The 15,396-nt window shown below is 26.7% G+C and overlaps 1 protein-coding gene across 1 annotated transcript; it reads left to right on the top strand.

Annotated features, from left to right (window-relative positions):
- Window positions 1-2,377: 2,377 nt before the first annotated feature.
- On the top strand, window positions 2,378-8,867 carry Phum_PHUM334550 (homeobox protein prospero/prox-1/ceh-26, putative; the record flags this gene model as incomplete). Its single annotated transcript, XM_002427623.1, has 3 exons — window positions 2,378-5,748; window positions 8,266-8,410; window positions 8,688-8,867. The coding sequence occupies 3 exons, from the start codon at window positions 2,378-2,380 to the stop codon at window positions 8,865-8,867; spliced, it is 3,696 nt and encodes a 1,231-aa protein (XP_002427668.1).
- Between the last annotated feature and the right edge of the window lie 6,529 nt (window positions 8,868-15,396).

Below are 15,396 nucleotides of genomic sequence, written 5' to 3' on the forward strand. Positions count from 1 at the left end.
TTTTTCGGTTTATCCGAATTCAAGCCGAAGATTTTTCATTTCGTTAAACGTCATTTCCTGTAACAAAATAATAATAATAATTAATAACAATAATAATAATAAAAGAATCATTAAAAAAAAGAAATGGAAAAAAGTAACAAATTAATTAATTAATTCAAAACGTGTAAAAAAAAAAAGAAAAAAGAAAGTAAATAATTTATGCAATTTCTAAAACGATATCAACAAGTGTTGATTTCAAATTTAATGGGAGCAATAATGATAATAATGATAATAATAATAATTATAATATAAAAGGCTTTTGTGTGTCGTTTTACTGGATTCCCCGTAATTAAATCAAAATCATTTGACGTAGAAAATAGGGTTTTAATAAATGATAAATTTCGTATATCGATGACGTTTTTTTTTTTTTTTCTCGTGGGGGGAGGGAGGGAGAGGAGGTTTGTTTTCCATGTGGCGGAAAAAACTCACGCGAAAAAAAATTTAAATGGAAAGACGATGTAAACAATAATAATAATAATAAAAAAAAAAATTTAAATAGGTTTAAAGACCCCCAACAAAAGATAAGAATCGTTAAGGAAAGGAACAACACATGACAATTGCACAAGGATGTTTACATCATCGTTGTTACCTTTAAATACTTTGGGCCCTATTAAAAAAAAATACCAAGAAAGTGAGTAGTTTAAGTGAGGAGGTGTGCGAGGGTTGTTAAAAAAAAATTGATCAATGAAACAAATTCTGGCCAGGTGTATGTATGAATCGCGGAAAGAACCGGAATCAAGCCCAGCTGAGCACATATATACATACGTCTAGAGGAATATATTGGTTATTAAAAATTTTCGTTAAAATCGCTAAGGGTATCAAAATAAATTTATAATCAAAGGCGACGTTTCATTTTTATTCCTTTCCCCCATCGTCGTCGTCGTAGTGTTTCGCGTGCAATATCAAACAAACAAACAAACAAACAACATCGTCAACATCAATTAGAGAAATCGACAAAAAAAATCTCGCGATAGAAATTATCACAAAAATTTTTCCTAGTTTCGATTTCGATTAAATATTAACCCTCCCCCCCTTAAATTATATATATTTTTTTCGTACGCCTATGATCCATATTCTTTAAACCCAACGTCCAGATGCGGATCAGAAAAGACGTACAAAAAAAAAAAAAAGGGGGGGATGGTTACGTGTCTTATTGTCCTTTAAAAAAAAAAAAAAAAAAAAAAAAAGAGGGGAAGTTTGATTTTCTGTTATCGTACTCCAGAAGAATGATTTTGAAAACGACGTGGCATTAGGGTTTGCCAACTTCCATCTTTAATTTTCCCCTTTTTTCACTGTAAACAAGATAATTATATTTCAACGTATATATATATACTCATATTGTAACGAATTTTTCTTTCTTTTTTTTACCCGTCAATTTTTTTCTCCTTCGTTGACTCCCTTTTTCTTAATCTTAAGACGCCGTTTTCCTTCCTTGGGTGCGTTAAAGTCGTTGAAAGTCGTTACGACAATTATCGTTTAACCTTTTTCGGATGAATTAATTTTTTTTTTTTTCTTAACCGGCATTTCTGACCAGTTTTTTTCTTTCTTTCTTTCCGTTTCTATTCAATGCTGTGTTAATTTTATTTATAATTTATATCCTGTATTTTATTTTTCATCCCCTTCTTCTTCTCCTTCTTCTTTTTTTTTTTTTTTTTTTTTGTTGACTACAATGTGCGAATGCGTAATAATAATTTATAAATTCATGTTTTTTATTCTATGTAAATCCTTTTCCTGAATAATTAAATATTATTGTATTTACAAAATCATGACGTATTAACTGGAATCATTAAATCATTTCCGTTTGAATCGAATCCAATGTGATTTTTTTTTTTTTTCCCCCGAAAATTTTGCAATGAATTTTCAAGTAAGTTACAAAGTAATTGTAAATTTTATTATTATTATTTTTCAATATAAGAAAGAACAGTTGTTAGCTTTGCGAAAATGGAGGGGATCCAAGTTAAAAATCAACCCCTTCCAGCCCTTAAATAAGAATTCCAAATGTTCCGTTATAACAAAAAAAAAAAAAAAAAAAAAAACAACAACAGAATCTTAAAGACCTTGCAGCTGTGCGGTATTGGCATCCCTTCGTTTTTAAAGTACGGGACCTAAAGAACAAAAGAAAAGACAGGTGTGCAACTTTAGGCGTGTGTGTTCTTCTTACTTTGACTATTTTTTTCCATTTCACCTTGTAGGTTGAATATGACGAAAAGAGTCTGGAATCAAGAGGGGATCATTGCGCCGTGGTAGGGGAATTTATCCCCCGTGTTCGAGCCACTGGCTGAAGCGACCAGCTGCCGGAGGAGGAGTCCTCGGCCAATACCAAACGGTTTCACTTATGATGTCATCGGAGGAGAATCCTAATTGCTGCGGAGTCATTGAAAATAAACTTTTACAAAACAAAGTAAAACGTACGCGACAACGTGTGGACGCGGGGGAACCGAGGAATAGTTATTCTTCGATACCTAATTTCAGTTCTCGCCCGTCGTTTCTAAGTAGTGGGTTGTACAGTGCTATTTTCAATCCGGGTCAGAAGCATTTCGGGTTTTTCGGTCCGGGCTTCGCGCCCGCAAAAATGCTCAATGAGCTACTAAATAGGCAAGTGAAAACAGGTAGCGAAGCTTCGAGTCCCGTCGATAGCATGATTGCCGTAGATGCCTCAAATTCCGAAAGTAAAATGAATTTGGATTGTTTGAAATCCCCGGCTATAATGCGTCAGAGTTTGGACGAAGAAAGCAGGCAATCTTCGCAAGATGAAATGGCACACAACATGCTTAGGGATATTCTGCAAGGTCGCAAGAAAGAATTGCTAGCATTGGAAAACGAGTTGAGAAGTGTTAGTGCAAATGGTGTTAAACCCGAACCGTTGTCGCTAGAAAATAACAATACTATTAATAACAATAATAATAACAATTTAAACAATAATAATGTAAAAATTGAATATAAAAAAGGTGCTTTAAGTGATGTGATTGAAAGTGACATAAAGTCAAGTTCCGTCGGGGAAATGTTGTCACTGAATGAGAGCGATGGCCTTAACGTAGACAGTGATAATATAAGCGTGGATCAGGAAAATTCAACCGGGAATTTAGACGAATCCCCGTGTGAAACCCGAGTTAAAACGGAAGACGCACTAAGTACCTTTAATAGCAATGTTTGTTCAGACTCCGAAGCCTCGATTCCATCTCCTCTGTCAGAAACCAAAGAAGACGCGGATACAGATGTTCCTTATACGAAATCTCCCGAACCGAGACCGCAAAAAACAGGACAAATAGAATTAAAACGAGCTAGAGTTGAAAATATTGTTTCGACAATGAGATCTAGCCCGACATTACCGATCCCCGTGAATGGATGTAAAAAAAGAAAATTATACCATCCTCAACAGCACGATATTAGCGCAGCAGAACGTTATTCGGATAACGGGTTAAGTAACAACGGAAGTTTGGGTACCATTTTGGACGATGAAGATTCCGAACCTCCGGAACTCAGACAAAAACTCGTTGAGAAAAACGCTCTTAAAACGCAATTAAGATCAATGCAAGAACAATTAGCGGAAATGCAACATAAATACGTACAATTGTGCAACAGAATGGAGCAAGAATCCGAATGTCCGGATCAAGATGACGTGGATCCAGATGCAGATGTAGGAAGTGATACGGAGCCAGAGGTAAGAAATTCTTCTTCTGAAAAACCGGGAAACAGTTCGGCCGCTCCAGCCTTTCCGTTTTCTTCGACGCCTACAACTCAAACATCTTCCTCCCCGTCAATTCCTAATTTAATCTCTTCGAAACTCCATTCTTTAAACGCTCCTTTAAATCCGGACAGTCATTTACTACTTCCGAATATGAATGGTCCTCTATCGATGGTGCAAAATCAACATTTACCACATTCGGATCACCCGAATAATTCAGCTTTACATTACGGGCAACACGGTTTTAGTAATGCTGCAGCAATGTATTTAGGAGTGAATCATAAATTATTTTTCGATCAGGAATCCAAAGTATCAAAATCCGAAAATCCGAGTGGATCATCGGAATCGCAGCATCACCACCACCACCACCACCATCACCACCAAAGCGTTTCGCAAAGCAAACAAGAATTAAAAGCGCAGCAAAAAACTCTTAATTTAAGCAGTAATTTATCTCATTCATCGCAATCTCATTTAAATTCAGGACATTCCCAATCATCATCCTCAAATCATCACGTTCAAAATATACAAAGTGAAATACAAAATCGTTTGCAATCTCCCCAAAAGAGATCCTCCTCCGAGTTCTCGGAAAGACTTTCAATGTTTCGAAACACCGTGTCGGGGGTAGGACCGGTTACGGGTACTGATTTAGAAGGACTCGCGGATGTGCTCAAAACTGAAATAACTTCTTCTTTAACTAATTTAATTGATACCATTATTAATCGATTCGTTCAACAAAAACGATTAATGGGTAAACAAACAGAGACTGCATCCGTTGCGGCCGAGCAATTAAATAAAGATCTTATGCTCGCATCGCAATTATTAGATCGTAAATCTCCGCGAACGAAAGTTATCGACAGAACGCCGAGCGCGTCCGGAGAAAGATTAGGAAATTCCCTTTCAAGTGGCACGCAAAAAACAGGGCCCACGACATTACCGATTCCGCATCAACAAACTACGCCGATAAGCACGGCAAACAGCACTCCAGCAAATACGCCTAATTCAGAAATAGCCAGCAACAGTACGAGCGTTCCCGTGCGTCCTTCGCCGAGCAATTCAATGTTTCAAGCTCCGAAATTACCCAGCGGTGGAATTAATCCGGCCGCAGCAGCAGCTTTGTATTCATCCATAAGCGGAATCGGAGTACCGAATACAAATCCGCTATGTTTATCAACGGAATCCAGAGACAGCATTCCCGAACAAAATGAAGCGTTAAGTCTAGTCGTTGCTCCGAAAAAGAAAAGGCATAAAGTAACAGATACGAGAATCACTCCCAGAACGGTGAGCCGCATTCTAGCCCAAGACAATATGGGACCTTCTCCCTCGAATTTAAGCGAGCAAACCAAACAATTCAACAACATAATAGCATCAACAAGCAACAACAGCGGAGCCGAATCCCCGCCTCCCCGATTATATCATCCGCCGTCTATGTTGCCCGTATCCTTACCGACATCGGTGGCTATTCCCAATCCGAGTCTTCACGAATCCCAAGTTTTTTCTCCCTACAGTCCTTTTTTTCACCAGCATCAATCTCATCACATAAATGGAAGTCCCCCAGTTATGGTAGATCACAGGGATTCGCCTCCTTTAACAAATCCCCCTACCATATTACATCCGGCACTTTTAGCTGCTGCTCACCACAGCGGCACTCCCGATTTTGTTCACTTCAGAGGAAGTTCCGGTTTGGGAGATTGTGGAGATCGAGGTTCAGAAGGAAATAGTGGCGATGGACCGTTTGATGGACTTCAACCTTCGATATCCTTTTATTATACAAACGAAAAAAAAAAAGAAAAAAAAACTCACGACAAAAAAAAAACCGTTAAAAATCATTCAATAAAAAAAAAAAAATATTTTCTTAACTGTTATGTTTACTCGTCAACTTTGACTCCGATGCATTTACGGAAAGCTAAATTGATGTTTTTCTGGGTTCGCTATCCTAGTTCTGCTGTATTAAAAATGTATTTCCCGGATATTATGTTCAATAAAAACAACACGGCTCAATTAGTGAAATGGTTTTCAAATTTCAGGTAAGTGATTCGTAATATTATTATTATTATTATTTTTTTAAACCGTTTAAAACAACTTGTTACGAATAAAAAACGAAAAATTTTCAACTACTTTTTAATTTCACAAAAGGATGTAATAATATGCATATTACTCGACGATAATTAATTTATTACCGTTATCACGTGACGTTTCCCCCCCCCCCGCCCCCAAAAAAAAAAAACAAGAAAATCGACATGACGATGACGTATTTAAAATTTTTATTATTATCCTATTCGACAGAGCCATCATTTTGATATAAATTTTCTCTCAATTCGATGTAATACAACTTAATTATCATAAAACGAAATTTATACGCGTATTTAACCCAGGGTGCCATTTAAATATCATCTCACGGATGTCAGTTAACCATGATAATAATAATAATAATAAGAAAAAAAAAAGAAAAAAAAAAAGGGCAATTAATTGAAATTAAATTTAGCTTTTTTTTTTTTCTTTCTTTCTTTCTTCCCAGTCAAAAGGTCTCGTCGTGTCCATTAGCGTTCAAACAAGGATGCGACATAAGTTTTAATAAAAATTAACATTTTTTTTTTTTTTTCCCTCAAGACGTATTTCTAGACTTTGACATGCAAGTCGTTGGAATTATCTTGATATTTATTCAGACGACGTTAAGACTACCTACCACGCCCTTTACTTTTGAATATTATCTCCGATAACTTCCCGAAAAAACAAAAAAAATTAAAAAAAATATAAAAATTTTTTTTTTTCTTACCGCAATTTCCCTCTCCGTGTATATCCGGTGTTCCAAGTTTTTCTCTTCCTTCCTTTTTTTATTAATTCATTGAGAATTAAAAGACAATTCTTGGCGGCGAATTATTATTATTATTCGTCTCCTGTGAACTATTTTGGGCATTAATCATTTAATCAGTATTTTGCCCAAAGGCATTATTTTCATTTGGTAAATTCTCTCTCTCTCTCTCACTCTTCCCTTTAAATTTATTATTTCTCTCTTATGTTTCCTTTTACTACGTTCAAATTTTCCTTCGGCATCGTTTAAATGTTTATTTCCTGCATATTTACAATTACGCACTTATTCATTCGGATTCATTTTCCAAAAGTGAAACCGTTACGAGAGAGTCTTTTCATTTTCTTTCATTCTACCTAAAACAAAAACAAAAAATTCTTATTTTTACGATGAATTTATTATTATTATTATTATTATTATTTTCTATCTTAGGAAAGTAAATTTGGATTGATTTAATTTCATTTGACAATTCATTTTATATTGCGACCGATTGTGTTTAAATTAAAAAAAAAAAAAAAAATGTCTCCGACCCTGGACAACAAAAATGTCCAGTGAAGAGGGTTTAAAATTTAAGTTTCTTTTCTAAAATCTTTACTAGGGTTGATAATACGTCAAATGTAAATAGAATTAGGGTAGTAGTTCTCTAGGTTATGTAGGAAACTAACCCTCGAAAGTAAAGGGAAAATAATAAAATGAAAAAGAGGAGGGATGATTTCAAAAAAAGGAAAGAAAGAAAGAAAATTGAAAGTACGCTCGTAAGTTTAAGTTAAAAAAGTGTCCGAGTGTGTGTTCGTCTGTGTGTGTGTTTATAGGTCCCAATAGTCGATGCTTATCCTACAGGATTCTAACTGCAAAAAAAAAACTCTTGTAGATTAAAGAATAGTTTTTTTTTTTTTTTTTTTTTTGTTGCAACTTTTCAAAAGAATCCAAACAAAAGCTTCTGTCTTATTTGATTCACTAAAAGATATGAGGGGTGCTGAAGGCATTAAATAAAAGTTGGCCCCCCTATCGATGCCATCTTACAAAAAAAAAAAAAAAAAAAAAAAATCAAATAAATGAAATTTCGTTTTTCCCTTCTGTCATTTTTGTCTCTTATTGTTCCTTATGAATTTTTTTTTTGCTTTCTGCTCGACAAAAAAGAAAAAAGGAAAAAAAAATTCGTATTATTATCATTATTATTATAAAATTGAATTCATTGTGTTTTCCCGCGCAAATCACCCGATATTGACACAAAACAAGTATTAATTTTCAATAATAAAATCGTAATAATTTTCACCTTTCATTATTATTTCCTTTTATTTAATTTAACCGTCGTTTATAATCCACGAAATTCAAAATGTCTGATCGGGGAAAAGAAATTGTTTTTTAAACACGAATTAACAGTACCGTAATAAGGCAAAAAAATTTTCTGGAATTTTCGAAATTAATTTTTTTTTTTCAACTCGGACAATGCAAAACGGAATTTTTTTTTAAAAAAAAAAAAGAACGTTATTTTAATAAAAATTTAAATTGAACTTATTCGTAACGCGTCGTCTGCATTTTGTTCAACGTAAATATTAATTTTAAAAAAAAAAAATTCTAATATACTATACGTCATTAAAACGACTACGATAATAATAATAATAATAATAATAATTTTAATACACGAAATATTGAAAAAAAAAAAAAATTTGAAAACTCGCGCGTATGTAAAACAAAAATGATAATAATGATAATTGATTATTACCTTTTCCAGGGAATTTTATTATATTCAAATGGAAAAATATGCAAGGCAAGCAGTTAGCGAAGGAATTAAAAATGCTGAAGACATACACGTTAGCGCTGATTCAGAGATTTACAGAGTCCTAAACCTTCACTACAACAGGAATAACCACATAGAGGTATGGGGGCCACAGGTGCGAGCATTTCCGCTTTTTCTTCTTTTTGTCTTTTCTTTTTTTTCTTTTGTTTTTCACTTTCTAAAAAAAAAAAAAAAATAAATAAATAAATAAAATTATAATTTTTAATTGCATGAATTCGTTAAATTACGTAAAAAAGTAAAATAAATCAAATTTATCAATAATAATAATAATAATAATTTTTGAATTATTTTATTTTTTTTTGTCGATAAATTTTTTTTTTTTCTAAGGTTTTCATAAAAAGGTTATATAATTTCAGGTTCCTTCAAATTTTCGATTTGTTGTCGAGCAAACACTTCGAGAATTTTTCAAAGCAATTCAAACGGGAAAGGACACGGAGCAATCCTGGAAGAAATCTATATATAAAATTATATCCAGAATGGATGATCCAGTTCCTGATTATTTTAAATCTCCTAATTTTTTAGAACAACTCGAATGATTTAGTTAATTTTTTTTTTTTTTTTTTTTTCAATGCCTAATATTTAAAAAAATATTAATGATAATTTTTTTTTTTTTTTTTTTTGTAAAAACAAATTTTCGGCTGTGTTACCTACTCCCCGACACCCTATTCCCTCCCTCCCCGATACCCCTTTATCCCCCTTTTTTAAATTAGACAACCTTCATCAATAATAATAAGGTAAAGGCATAATACATATTATATTTATAGATTTTTGAAATCTTAACAATTTAATTTAATTTTTTGTTTGTGTTTCGTCTTTTTTTTTTTTTTTTTTACAAAAATCAAAATTAAATTTAAATTTTTTTTTTAAAGACGAAACAACATACCAAAGATTTTTTTTAAAAAAATTTTTTTTTTTTTTTTTTTTTTTTCTACGGGATTGAATAATAATAATAATAATTGTTAAGAAAGAGTTAACTGTATAAGTGACAGAAAAAGAAAAAGAGAGAAAAAAAATAAAAAAATATGAAAAAAAAACCGAAATAAAACAAATGATGATAATAATAATAATAATAATGCTAACATGACCATTTGCTAAATATAAAATGTATAAATAATAAATATTTTTTTTTATTTACCTATTTATTAAAACATTTCAAAATTTATTTATTTATTTATTTATTTATACATTTTCGTTGAGTTTTATTATTATTATTATTATTATTATTATTTATTTTTTTTCTCTCCTGCAATTCCTCGTGACACAATACATATATATATATTATATACATATATCTTTATATTTTTACAATAGTAATAATAATAATAATAATTATTATTATTATTATTATTTTTTGCACACGATATGCATGCATTTAAAATAAGTGTGTGGCTGATGACGCGTATTCGAGGGAATTGAAAAGCAAAAAAAAAAAAAATATATATATATATTATAATATATATATATATAAATATAAATGCTAGTCATACGTTTTCGTTTATAAACCAAACATTTATAAAATAATAATGATAATAATAATAATAATAATTGACCTTGATTTTAAAATGAGGCAAAAGCATTAATCAATATATACGTATATATATGTATGTATACGTATTAATAAATTTAATTTTGTTTGTTTGTTTGTTTTTTTATTTTTATTTTTTATTTTTTAATTTGTAAGTTGTAAGTAAAAAAAAAAAAAAAAAAAAGAAAAGAAAAAAAAAAAAAACTTTTCATTATGAACACAAATGCAAAATAATAATTAATACATGCACTAAATGCAATTTTCATAATTAGATTGTAATAATAAATAATAATAAAGATCAATAAAAAAAAAAGATAATAATTATAATTATTATTATTATTATTATTTTGTTTTTTGTTTTTTTTTTATTTTTCTCATAACGCATATAATAAAAAAAAAAAAAATGAAAAACAATTAGGGGTTGTATTAATTGAGTCACACACACACTCACACACATATACATTAATTTTAACAATTTAGTGTAAATAATAAATAGATTTTCAATGATATGTTTTTTCTTACAGAATAATAATAATAATACAAATGTGAAAAAAACGTCATTTTAACTGTTTTAAAACAATACTAATACTAATACTACTAATAATAATAATACTGTAATAAACTGTAAAACATACATGGACTTTGAAACAAACAAAAAAAAAAAAAAAAAATTTTTTTTTTGCTTTCAATATATTTTTCATTATTGAAACTAATAATAGTTAACTTGTAAATAATTATTGATGAAAAATTAGGTTCGAACCTGATTTTTAATTTGAAAAAAAAAAAAAAGGTTTGCAGTAAAATGTAATTGACTGCATCTAAATAAATATCTTAATGAACAGTTATTTAATGTACACATCATAAATCACGATACAAAAAAAAAAAAAAATTTATTACAATTTTTATTAAACATGGTCCATGTATGTAAAAAATAATTTTTTTGTTGTTAATATGTAAAACTCATATAATATTATTTCAATATTTTAATTTTTTCATTCGAACAATGAAAAATAATAATCATGGCGTATGGAAAATTTTTTCTAAACACAACAAATCACATATTAATTTTTTGCTTTTGTTCAAATGTTCATTTCACATGAAATATTATAACAATAGCATTTATTAACTAGAAGTATTTTGAAAAAAAGAAAAAAAAATGGAAGTAAATTCTGCTTTTACTTCCTAGCGTTTAACTTCAAAAACGAAAAAAACAAAATAAAATAAAAACAAACCAGGCATGAAATTTTCATAATGATATCAATGAACAATTATTTAATTACGTTTATTTTAAACGTTCATTGATTTAAAAACTATTGATTGATTGATTGATTGATTGATTGATAGAAAAAAAAAACAATCAATACATTTTACACGTAAAATTTCAAATAACGAATACACATTCAACTTTAAAAAGCTTTGCACAATTTTAAAAAAAACCGTTAAAAATTACTGGCGGCAAATTTTTCCGCCAATCAGAAATTAATAATAAAAAAAACCACCGCCTTGGTATAAAAAAAAAAAAAAAAAAAAAATTAATTTTCAGTAAAGTAAACAGGAAAAAAAAAAAAAAAACATTTTATTCGGTTTTTTTTTTTTTTTAAATAAATTAAATTTCAATAATTATTTTTTTTCTACGGTTTGGGCGTTGATCTTCATACAAAATCAATTTCAATTTTTTAATTAATAATAATAATAATAATAATAATTTTTTTCTCTATAAATAAAAATGATACCAATTAAAACTGTTTTAAAAATAAATTTAAATCAAAATTAAAATGCAAACAATTTTTTTTTTTTTTTTTACATAAACCGGTGAATTAATTAATTAATAACATTAATAATTTTACAAACAGTTTTAATTTGATTATTTTAATTTTTTTTTCATTAAAAAAAAAAAAAAACCGTTAAATTTTTTTACGAAACATAATAATAATAATAAAAAAAGTTCACATATGTATATTTTATTCATGTGTGAATTTAAATTTAAAAAAAAAAAATTATTAAAATCAAATAAATTAATAAAATTTGAAGTCATTCAATTCAATTTTATAATTTATTTGATTTTATTAATTAATAAACTTACATAAAAAAAAAAAATTTAATTTTAATTTATTTTTTACTTTACTGAATTACAATAATTGATTTTTTTTTTTTTTGCAATATTTTAGTCTAGTTTGAGCATTTTTTTTTTACATTAAAACAACAACAACCAGAACAATCAGAACAACATAATTATAATTTTTTAAATGGTTCAATTGATAACAACAATTTTATTTAAATAATAATAATAATGATGATGATGATAACAATTATTATATTAATTTTAATTTATTTATTTATTAGGGGCATTTTTTTTTTTTTATTTTTATTTTATTATTATCTTTTTTTTTTTTTTTTTCTTTTTTTGTAGTTTTTATTTTTTTTGATTTTAATTTCACTGATGATATAAACATGAAGCTAGTCTTTAAGGTTAGGAAATTTATAATTTTTTTTTTTTTTTTTTTGTTTAGTAAAACAAAACCGGAATGAATATTTAAAAAAAAAAAAAAATTATAAATTATCATATTTATACGAAAAATATTATTTAAAAATCATTCCTGTTAAAACAATTCATATTTTTTTAAATGATAATAATAATAATATATACATATATATATACATACATACATAAATTATATATATATAATTTTAATTTTTAAGTTTTATTTTGTTTTATTTTATTTTATTTTTATTATTTTATTTTTCCTTTTTTTTTTTTGTTTTAATTATTATTATTATTTGATTTCACACGTGATTACACACGTGAATTATCGAATTTTTACGATGATCGAAAATCGATTTCAAATAAAACCACACGACTTAAAGGCATTCCCAAAAACAATTTTAATTTTTTTTTTTTTTAGGTTCAAACTAGACTTTTCTTATTTTTTATTTAAATTATCTACATACACAAAAAAAAATCATAGTTATCAATTAAATATCAACAATAATTTAAATTGATAATGATAATTTTATTTACAAAAAAAAAAAAAAAAAATGATAAGAATGATGGTTGCAATGCATATAACATAAATAAAATGCATTTACACCGATTCAAATCAATAATTTTTTTTTTTTTTTTACGCGAATATATATATTCATATAAATATATATAAATATAATAATAATAATGATTTCATTCGATTAAAAAAAAAGAAAAAGACGAGTGAAAGACGAAAAAAAATACAAAAAAAAAAAAATTTAAAAAAAAAAACAAAAAAAAATTACAAAAAAAAGCCAAAAAAAAAAAAAAAAAAACTTATTTTCTATCAATACATAAATAATTAATATAAATAAGTCATATTTTTAAGGTTTCATTTTTTTTTTTTCATAAATAATTTTTTATTAATTGTACTAAACGAGATTTAAATTATTAATTTAATCAAACAGGAATATCCCTTTGAATTAAAAATAAAAATTTTTTTTTTTTTATTATTTTACAGTATAACATTATAACAGTATAATATTTATACGAAAAACAAAACAAGTTGATCAAGCTGCAAACCGATAACAATAGAATTTTTTTTCTCTTATTTTTTTTTTTTTTTTTAAATAACACATCGTTAAGAATAATAATTATTATAATTTATTAAAAATACGAGTTAATACGACATTAATGCATCATGTGTGCGGTGTAATAACAAAAAATTTAGGCAAATTAATCAAAACACTTATTATTATTATTATTATTATTAGACAAAATCTCTATGGAAAACGTATTAAAAAAAAACATTTTGGTATTAATAATGCGGCAGATTTTTTTTTTTTTAATATTATTATTATTATTATTATTATTATTATTATTATTATTATTATTATTATTATTATTATCAAACGATAATTTTTAAAAACACGTGGAATATCATTTTTCAGCCACATTTTAACCATCTATTTCAATTCCTCATTGTTTGTTTAAACAATAAAAGAATATGGTTAAGACCAATCGTTAAACACACTTAATTAAAAACAAATTGTTTATTTAATAATTGTTTATAAAAAGCACACAAAGTTCGGACTTTCGGTCGTTATTATTATTTATTATTTATAATATGAGTGTGCAAGGGTGCTCAAATTTTTTTTGGTATCACGGTCACAATTTGTTTTTTTTTTTTTTTTTTTTTAATTATTATTTATTAATAACAATAACAATAATAATGATAATGATGATGGTATGATATTGTTCGATGACGATGATAAAAAATTATTTAAAAAATTGTTAAAAATTATTGTTTAGATAATAAAAAAAAAAAAAAATTTAAATTAAAATTATTTATATATATATATATATAAATATTAAATATTTAAAAAAAATTTCGGTTTCGGATTGTAAAACAAAATTTAAAAAAAAAAAATTAAAGATTCGAGTTAAAAAATGATTGATTGATTATTGTTCGTAATGGATTTCTATTCGTTTTAAAATTAAAAAAAAAAAAAAAATTATTTGATGTTATTTTTAAATTTCGAAAAACTTATAAATTTTCATTTTTTTTTTTTTTTTTTTTTTTTCAAACGACGAAGCGCATAAAACCAAAGAAAAATTATTATTATTAATATTATCATCAAAATTAATTTTTATCATTCGGTTAAATATATATATATGCGAAAAAATTTTATATTTATTCAATATAATAATAATAATAATAATTAAATTAAATTAAATTTAAAAAAAAAAAAAAAAACAAAAAGTACAATGCTTATTTATAAAGCACCTTCGCGCCTTATCTCTTTATGGTTATTTAAAAAAAAAAAAAAAATGATAAGAGTAAAAATTTAAAAATTTAAATTTAAAATTTAAAAAAAAAAAAAAAAAAATTGTGTGTAAAAAAATTTTTTTTTTTTTTTTTTTTTTTGTTTTGTAACCAAAATCTGCCTTAAATTCTATTTTTCTTAAAATTAATTAAAATATGATGAGTGAACGTTAATTATAATAATTAAAAAAAAAATTTAAATATGTCGATGATGATGATGACGATGATTATAATGATAAATTTGAAATTATTAAATTAATAAATACAAATAAAAAAAAATCAAATAAAAACCATAAAAACTAAAAAAAAAGTAATAAAAAAAAACTATTTTTATGTGTTTTAAATTTATTTAAAACCGGGTAATAATTACCCGTAATATTAAAAAAACGTTTTATGTACATCCGTTTAACTTCTGTTTTTTTTTTTTTTTTTAAAGTAAGTTTTTATGGTTTTTATTGAAAATAAATAAATTGCTTAACAGCTAATGATCGACTGACAAAAAAAAAACAAGTTTACTGTAGAATAATAAAAAAAAAAAAAAAACAAACAAAATTTGTTAACAATTAACGCAGCTCGTTTTGTACACGCAAAAATTTTATTTAAAATTTTCTTTTATTAATAATAATAATAATAATAATATGAAAAAAGGCAACCGAAAAAAAAACTCCCACAGCCCTCCCTTCGTCCCTCCCCAATCTATGCCGTGACGTATCATTTACATTAAAAAAAAAATTACAATAATTATTTTATTTT

This window comes from Pediculus humanus, genomic scaffold, assembly GCF_000006295.1.
Source record: "Pediculus humanus corporis 1103172107743 genomic scaffold, whole genome shotgun sequence".
NCBI classification, from domain to species: domain Eukaryota; kingdom Metazoa; phylum Arthropoda; class Insecta; order Psocodea; family Pediculidae; genus Pediculus; species Pediculus humanus.